This window comes from Pyrus communis, chromosome 8 (genome assembly GCF_963583255.1).
Source record: "Pyrus communis chromosome 8, drPyrComm1.1, whole genome shotgun sequence".
Classification (NCBI taxonomy): domain Eukaryota; kingdom Viridiplantae; phylum Streptophyta; class Magnoliopsida; order Rosales; family Rosaceae; genus Pyrus; species Pyrus communis.
Window position 1 is genome coordinate 16652680 of NC_084810.1, and position 9528 is coordinate 16662207.

General features: G+C 36.7%; 1 protein-coding gene across 1 annotated transcript; it reads right to left on the reverse strand.

Annotated features, from left to right (window-relative positions):
* Positions 1-4274: 4274 nt before the first annotated feature.
* LOC137741698 (UDP-D-apiose/UDP-D-xylose synthase 2-like) lies at positions 4275-7489 on the reverse strand. Its single transcript, XM_068481407.1, has 9 exons — positions 7116-7489; positions 6900-6992; positions 6643-6750; positions 5769-5883; positions 5538-5671; positions 5347-5448; positions 5168-5260; positions 4923-5058; positions 4275-4832 (listed from the first exon to the last, which is right to left on the reverse strand). Exons 1-9 carry the CDS (start codon positions 7389-7391, stop codon positions 4720-4722), a joined length of 1170 nt encoding a protein of 389 aa, XP_068337508.1. The 5' UTR covers positions 7392-7489; the 3' UTR covers positions 4275-4719.
* Positions 7490-9528: the final 2039 nt, after the last annotated feature.

The following is a 9528-nucleotide window of genomic DNA, read 5'->3' on the forward strand; positions in this document are numbered from 1 at the left end:
CATTGTAAGACCTAATCACTCTCCCATCCTCTTAGTGTAAATGTCATCGTTTATTAAAAAACGAAACACTATATATGCACCATAATGTTGGATACAGCGTGCGTTTTGGTAGGCAATAAGTATGAGAAAGTAGAAAACATAGATGATGAGTAATTACGTATAAATTAAGTAAAGATGAGAAGTAGATGATGCAAGTATGTTTTTATCCGAACTAATAATTGTATGTGCTGGATAATATTGAATTGTCATTAAGCATGAGACTCATACAATCACAACAACAACCACATAACAAAGGCACTACCTAATTATATAACACTACACTCTTGGCACGACTGGGACTTATTATTCTTTACCATTTTATTAAACCTCAAATAAATAGATTATAAATGTATATTAGAGGTTGTATGATTAATGCAAAAATAAGTGTTGTTGACCGTGAGAGGCAGGCCAGATCATGTATTCTCTGTCAATCGGCCTATCAAAGGAGAAATTCAAAGTTTGGAGTCCAGACCACTAATTTCCAATGGGGATAATAGTAAGTAGACTAATTTTTCATATTACATGCGCATATCATTAGAAAAGTTGTCTTTTTAGCATTGCTCTTCCGACGCCTAGACTCAAAATAACTCTCATGGCCCACCCCTTGATTTGAGGCCCACCTCTATCCCACTTTTGACGGATAAGTATACTCTTTGTGAGGATTTTGGAGATTTGCGTATTTTGTCCGTCTATCATACATTGTGCAGTTAGAAATTATTTTAAATTTTATTATTTAAAATTGAATACAACCAGTACCTAAGAAAAACTGACTGCATGATATATGATGAATGAACATGATTCATGGATTCTCGAAATCCTCAAGGATCTGGAATTCCAGATTCATTTTTGACCTCACCCTCTATTTTTTGGTCTTGTCTGGTGTCCCCGTATAAGACCTTCTCTTAAAAGTATGAATAATGAGTCCACATACGACTGAAACGAAATGAGTAAGTTTTTTATTTTGGAGTTGAGAAGAAGAGAATCGGTAGAGATCAAACTCATATCACTATGCATAAACACAATTTTTTTTTTTTTTAGCCACTTCTGTAGAACACCATATACCGATATGAGCAAGTTTGTAGCAAAAAATATTGATAACGTTATTGGCACTCTCTAAGAAGTATCAAGCATTCCAAATAAATAAAATATAAAAATGAAAAGATACTTGACAGAAGTGCAAATCATTAACAACTCCCAAAAATATAATGCCATAAATTTTTATTTTTATTTTTTTGAAGCGAATAATACTATAAGAAATTCTACTTTTAGGAGATCAGAGTTCTTTCAGTTCTAGCCATTTGCCTTTAGTTTTGGGTGACAAATATTTTATAAGACAAATGTTGGAGTTGGGGGTGATTGACCAAAAAAAAATGTTGGAGGTGAAGTGCCATATAGACCATTAAAGAATACAGTTATCTCGAACATTTGCTTCTTTAGATGATTCACTTCTAATCAAGGAGTTGTGGGTTCAAGAACTTCAAATCCCACCAGGTGTGACTATTTTTTATCTATCTTGTTTCACTGCCCGTCATTTCTTTACAAAATTCACAAGCCCATTCACTTTTATAACCATCTCGTGCCCATGTGTTTTGAACCATGAAAACGAGAGGTATATATACTGAAAAGAAGCCAATTTTCTAGCTGCAAACTCTGTACAAATGCATCGGAAGATGCTAGTTGAAGGAATACGTCTATTGGTCAAAATACGTGACTCTAAAGTAAATACATTGCTCTACTAAGTGACGAGTATATAATGAATGCATAAGGCTTGCAACCATCCAACAAGGATCATACACATGTTGAATGGTAACCTTAATTTGGTTGTTTACAAATAGGTTGGCATTCAAACCTATTTCATTCATCCAATTCATTTATTCGAGAGAGTAAATCTTCATATGTGATCTCCAGTCTAACAACATCCATCACCGAGATCTTATTACCAAATTTTTTGTTGCACGGAATGATCAAATACTTATTTAGAATCGTGTTATCTTGTCGGCTTTGTGCTACATCCGAAGTCCAGCAAATTTTGAGTTGGAAACAACACACCAGAAATTAAAATAGAAAGCAAAAACCCTAATCATCTCTACAAGATAAGAAGCTGGCTCTGAAGTTCCATTAGGATAATTAAACATAGATAGAGAAAATGCACATAAAGATAGATTAACAAAAGCAAAGACATAATAATCTCATACGTTCAAGAGAACATCCTAATTCTTGCGCAAGTCTCTGAAATAGCCTTTAGGATCACGTTCAAACTCTTCCCTCTCTATGATATCATCTTTTCCTGGAGCTTTCATTGTTTTCTTCTTTCTCTCTGACTCCGAACCAGCTGATGAAACAAGTGCAGATAAACCCCATGCCAGTAGGCCAATCCCAGCAGCAGCACCAGCAGCAATTGCACCTACGCTGGACGACAACTCGTTCTCACTTCCCTCCTTTTTCTTCGAGCTCTCCGAACTTTGTTTCGATTCCATATTGCAATCCTGTGAGCATGTACAGTTGGTAAGAGCTATTTAATTTCTGGAGGCATCTTGAAATATTATTTGTTAGATGATAGCATAACAGTTATATTAAAACAAAAATACTAATACAATTCTTCGGCAAAATCCTACAGAAAATTGAACACCCAAGAACAACTAAAAAAAGTGAAAAGATAACAAGAAACTAAATGGAAAGAGAAATAGAGAGGGGAGAGAGAGAGAGAGAAGAACGTAAATTAATCGCAATGGAAAGAAGATAAGTAAATTAAAGCCATACCATACCAGGACCCAGGGGGGTTCTTCTTCAAGGTTGGCTCGTCGTGTATAGTAAGTATCAAGGGTTCCTGTGAGCAAAACTCATGGTTCGTGATCAATATATAGATAAGTCACGCGCATGCTTGCAAGTCACGTGCTTCCTCTACTTCTGCAAGACGATCGAACCTCGTCAACTGAATCCAGTCAAAAGTCTCTTTCCAATGCATTTGGTTGTTAATGAACGCATGCATCATTCGAAACTTGTAGAACTGAATCCAGTGAAAGCCTGTTTCCAATGAATTTGGTTGTTAATGCGCGCATGCATAATTGAATGCATGGTTGGTTTCCTCAAGGAAATAATGGCGGGTTGAATTATGGAGTAAAATTTCTTGCATGATGCTTGGTAAAATGAGTTTGAAGTTATGATAGTTATCTAGCAATATTCCAACTTGATTTTGGTCTCGTAGCTGCCGTGACTTCGCTGCAACTTGGACTAAGATTGATTGATCATTCAACACAGATTCAAACCCGTGATCATTAGCACGGTACACCGTCACCAAGACGTTACGTGTCAATAATACAATAATGTGTAAGTTTTTCTCTAAGTGACCTTGTGTCATTGATAAGGGTGTTATCATAACGTATACTCATGTCATGTAAGTGCTCTCTTTCAGTAAGTATGTTTTAAGTTACAATGTTTGTGTTTCAATTTTATATAACTAACAAGTAACAAGAGTTAACATGTGGTATTAGAGCTTAAGTACTACGATTAAAATCCGTAAGATATGAACATGAAATCTGCATATGCTTGTCAAAATAAAATTTGCATGCTAATGGTGGCATAGTATGATGAGGAGCCGTTCGATTGATTGGACTATTCCGATCTTCTTTGAACCTTTTCCCTTCTCTTCATGTCATACCATGTGTATGGTTGCGGGTGACAGGTTGTAGTCATGGGGGACATGCTTACTTCAGCGAACCTGTGGAGGACATGCTTATCTTAGGCCATGAAGGTTTTTGTACACCCCATCCCATAAAATGTTACATAACATTGTCTTATTCATAAAGTTGTATCATATGTACTCACTAGCAAAAAACAAGCCCCTTAAATATGACTTCGACGACGACACAGGTACACTGCCATAATGGTGCTCATACAAATAATTCAACGTCATATAGAGGGAAACTTGTACAAGTTTCACTGACATGAAAGACCACAGTAACATCATCGACGATGACACGGGTACCCCTTAAATATGACTTCGACGACGACATAGGTACACTGCCATAATGGTGCTCATACCAATAATTCAACGGCATATAGAGGGAAACTTGTACAAGTTTCATTGACATGAAAGACCACAGTAACAACATACATGTGTTACATAAGTCGGCCAAATTTAGGGACTACTATTTCATTACATATAATTTTTTTAGATATTCTACACACCATTAATACTTCATAAAAAAATATTAAAAAATTAAAAAGACATTAGAGAAGTAATTTGAAATATGTGAATATAATCTCCCTAAATCTTTATCACTGATATAAGTGAAATTCAACAACACAATTATAATCTTTTTAGCTGTAAAAAAAGTTGATGAACAAAAGCAGCAGAATGCTTGAAATAAATAAATAAAATAACTCGACTTGTATAATTGACCCCCCCTATAAGCACCCCCGCCAGCATGTCGCAGCAAAAGCTCTGGTGACAAATTACAGTAATCTAGATTATATTCTGCAGACATAATCCCAAGCACGTATTGTTGAACCTCTACCACGAACTATTTGACTTACGACACCCGTAAGGCAAGAAAAAAATGTACTATATATTCAAAACAGACATTAAGGTACATCTGAAGATCTCTTCCGAAAGAATTTCGACACAGCACACCTCAGCAAGGATCCTTGATTCGTCGCACCAAACAACAGCACCCTTATTTAGTTTGCAGATGATTGGGAAATGGCCTTCTTGACAGCCTCGGCATATGTCCTATGCTGATACGTGAGGGTTGATTCAAGCAAGTCCCAGAGAGAGGTCTTTGGATTCCAACCTGTCATAGATAGCCCCATTACGTTGTTAGAATGCCGTTAAGTCACATGGGTCAATCAGATTAAAGACGAGTCAAATGAAAGATACATACCAAGCTGCTTGTTGATAATAGTCATGTCAGGAATTCTCTTGTCGCTATCATCATATCCCACTCCATAGAATTCTTGAGAGCTAACATCAATGGTGGGTGTCTCCAGTTTTGGTTCGCCACTTACTTTCACATAAACCTGTAATGTATACGAACATCAATCCTTGTATCCATATGAATTTAATCAAAATACCGCTAATGCAACTGAATTAACTAAAAAGAAGATGGTATCAAAGACAATTATTCACCTCAGTCATCATTTCACCAAGCTGCCTAACAGTAACTTCATTGTTAGGGTTGCCAACATTGAAGATGTGACCATTGGCCCTAGCAGGATTTTCCTGAGAAAACAGATCACATTACTGAGCAACAACTTTTGCATGCTTAGTATTAATTTGAGCAAAAGATATTGTTTTTTTTAACTTACGATCATCAACATAACAGCTTCAATAGCATCCTTTATGTAGACAAAAGTTCTCTGAGATTGGCCACCATCTACAAGCTTGAGAGGCTCATGGCGAAGAAGATTCTGCAACCGATGAAAGCAAAGCATGATCACAACACAAATATCGAAATACCAAATAAATAGGGAATTCTACAACAATTCATCTGACATACATTACTGAAGCATGCAAGAACTCTTGGAACACCCTCACTTGGGCCGTCAATGCCAGGAATGAAATCCATCCTAGGTCCAATCCAGTTAAAGGGTCTCACAATGGTAAACTCAAGACCATTTTCCGCACCCTCAGCTGTAAATGAGAAGAAATCAAGTCAGAATCAGAAACGTATGTTACAAATACCAATTCATGATTGACCACATAAAAGTAGAACAAAGAGATGACTAACCATAAATCAGCCTCTCGATCAATTGCTTTGCGCATGCATAGGACCATCTCTGCTTCTCAATAGATCCAAAAATGCAAGGGGATTCATCTTCTTTAAGCACATAATAAGCAGGATCCTATGAAAACATAGAACACGATAAGTAAGTTTTCCGATAACAAAATGCAAATTATACAGCATCAACAAACTTCAATGCCACTTATTGCATTGATCAGTGACTCCATCTGAAAAAATTACATTACCTTGAAGACTGGGACATAATATCCCAAAAACGTACAAACCTTGAAGACTTTACATTCTCTCACAACGACCCACCAAACAAAATGAAGCACAACACTAACACTTCAAAGACATTCGCTGAAACAAAATACTAACCATGCAATTGGATCGTGGGGTAGCCGGGCAAAGCCAGGCTTTTGATGCCATGATTGAATATCTATAAAAGGCTTGGCCCCTGCTCCGCCCAGCCTTTGAACTTTCTTAGAAACACATAATCTATTGACATCAAAACAGAAAAAAATCTGTTTCTTCACTATCAAGTCCATACCCGGCATACCCATCAAACCAGATTCTAAATTATTGTTATACATGCAACAAAATGTCAAGGCTTACTATTGAAAATGCTCTAGATCTAATTAGCATCAGATCCCATAGTAAAACACATGTTTAAGCATTATTAGGGGATAATGCCATACCACCGAAACGTAATTGCAGATCCCAAAATCAGAATAATGGAATCAAACCATTTAAATTATGCAAATGAACAACTTTACGATAAAACAAACACCAAGAAAGGCATAGATCCGAAACATGCCGAAGAAAACTAGTAAAGCAAATACATAAAAGAAAATTGAAAAGAAAGGGACAAAGGGGGTACCTGACGAAGAGGGCTATCTTTAGGAAGATAGCTTCCAATGGTTTTCCCATACACTTCACACGTAGAAAAGTGAATCAAGCGCTTGTTGTTTTCGGAGCAGTACTTCACCTAACAATAATTAATCACAAAATATACCAAAATGTAAGGAAAAGCCACATCAACTCAATCAATCCCCACCCCCACCAACCCAAAATCCCAAATTTCGCAATCAAATTTCACTATCCCAAAAATCAAGAAAACAAGAACCGAAAACCCACCACCGGCAGAGCATCGATGAAGTTGCTGTAGATGGTGTCGAGCGGGCGGGTGTTGTAGTCTGCCGGAGTACAGATGGCCGCCAGATTAATCGTCTGCGAAAAACACACAAATCCAAACCATTCAAAAAGCAAGAAAATTATGCAAAATCAAGAAAAATACCACAAAATCAAGCAACAAATCGCCATGAAGAACAAAATCGAAGAAATGGATTGTACCAGATCTGCCATTTTGATGAGGCCTTCGAGGCGCGAGTCCTGCTTGATGTTGAGTCGGTGGAACTGGATACGATCGGACCAGGGGTGCGCGTTCTCGGGCTCGAGCAGGTGCTTGATCTTGTCATTGTAGACGTCCAGAGCCAGGACCTTGTGCGGCGTCTCCGACATCAGCTTCTCGCAGAGGTGGGACCCAATGAACCCTCCGGCTCCGATCATACATATCGTAATGGGCTTTATCGGGTTGCCGTCTAGATCTACTCTCGCCGACGACGCCATTCTCAACGACGACGTTTTGGGTCTGTGGGTTTGTGGGTGCGGTGAGAAAATTGCGTGGTGCGAGGACGAGAGAGTTTCTCGGGTAGAAGGGAAGGAGAATATGGAGGAAGACAATGAGAGGGCAGAACGTACATAAAGGTAGTGGGAAATGTGATTGGGAGGGACGGAATGAGACAGTGAGCTACTCTCCTCTTTACACTCTCAAAGGCTTACTCGCTCTGTGATTGGGCCACGTGTGCGGGTGCTGGGATGAGGATCTGGGGTGGTAGCAGGGGATTGGTGATTTTATTTATTGTGCTCCATCTCATGATCTCATGAATGCTTAATGGATGATGGTGTTTTTTGACAAGTTATGAAATTGCCAGAGGAATTAGAGCTGGATTTTGGTTATGCCTCATGGCGATCATGCAGGTTTTGGGTTATTTAATGCTATTTAATAAACGAATAATTAAAAAAAAAATTAGTTAATTAAATAATGATTGTGGTATACGATGTGACTGTCCACATCAGATGCTACTGGTATAAAAATGTAGTATAAAAAATGGTATGAATAACATTACTCTTATTTAATTGCAATTAATAATGTTAATACAAGTAGATCATCCAATTTTCATTCATTTTTTTCTTATAATAGTGAGGATAAATGATTTTTTTTAATTCTATAATTTTTTTTTTTTTAACAAACGAGAGTATTTACACTAAGGTTGGAGAATGGATAAGCCTCACAATGGACTTGCCATAATAATATGGTTCAACTTCACTTTTTAACGATAATTAAATCTAAAAAATCTTAATTACAGATGAAGATGAATACGTAAGTGGCATAATATTTATTTTAAAGAAATAATAACATTCATAATACTAATGGGAGTGTCTCCATAGTATAATCCTTAAACTTAGAGACTAAAAGATGAAAGAAAATCTTTGTTAATTTTACCGTCGTTGATCTAAGCAGTAAAAAACAAAAACTAAGACACAAGAATTATCATAACCGTTGATCTAAGCAGTAAAAATACAAAAACAAAACTAAAAAAATTATCATAATTGTTGATCTTCCATCAATAAACAAAAGAAAAAAAATAACGGGACCCACCGTTGAAAGTTGCAGAACATTCTAACAGTCTGATTCACGTGCTTGAGATTTCCCCCCACTCAAAATGGACCTGGGCCCACCCCAATCCCTCTACTATAGGGACTGTAGTTGTAGCATATTGAAAGCTACAAAGTCCTTAAATATAAGGACATGCGGTGGTGAGGACATGTATAGGAACAAGCATTGGATATGCTTTAAAGATTTTAGGGACTGTAATGTGTATATAAAAGAAGAAGAGCGTATTTTTGTTCATCATCATTTATTGTAATGTATATTTATTATCTTATTTATCATCGTTAGATGAATTTGAATTTTTAAATTTGTTTCTATCCACTACACGAATCTCGAAATTCAAACTCATCTAACTGTTATAAATAGAATGGTAAGTATACATCACACTAAATGGTGATGAACAAAAATACTCCCATACAAGAAAGAATCAAAATAGTTGACCGAAATGTTGTATATAAATAAAAGTGTTTTGGTTAATTACCAGTATAATATGTAATTAAATTTTGAGAGTTTACCATTTAATTTGGCATTAGTTCACTAAACCTTGAACATTGGAATATATTCAAAGACCCCAGCGAGAAAATGAGACGGAGAGCAAGGTTGTGAACAAAATTACTTAAACACCCTCACTCACATCGTCCACCAGTGAGTTATGAGCTGTCGCCCGTCCAACGCTCACGTGGGTTTGAAATTATACGAAACCACTTCTTCACGCTATTAATTCCCACGCGCTTTACCACCTTTCTTTTTGGCCATCTCCGTGTTCCTTTCACGCGACCAGAAAATTTGTTCAAGATTGTAGCAATCTAGTCACTTAATATCGGTGTCTTTTTTTGCCATTTAGTACTAAGGATTTGTGATTTTTTATCATTTGTAAATGAAAGGTGTTAAGTTTGATTTCTTGTCAAAGATCAATTTAAATCATATTATTGCTAGCACATTGTGAAGCTAAGCTCACACATTTTTCCTTAATATAGATTATTTAGACCCATTTATCCTCTTTTTACACCAAACTTATTATTTTTTATTTTG

Coding starts and splice junctions, on each gene's coding strand:
- LOC137741698 (XM_068481407.1), bottom strand. CDS start 7,391: ATGGCGTCGTCGGCGAGAGTAGATCTAGACGGCAACCCGATAAAGCCC. Junction 5,672..5,768: donor GATCGAGAGGCTGATTTATG/GTTAGTCATCTC, acceptor TCTCATTTACAG/CTGAGGGTGCGGAAAATGGT. Junction 4,833..4,922: donor TATTATCAACAAGCAGCTTG/GTATGTATCTTT, acceptor TATCTATGACAG/GTTGGAATCCAAAGACCTCT.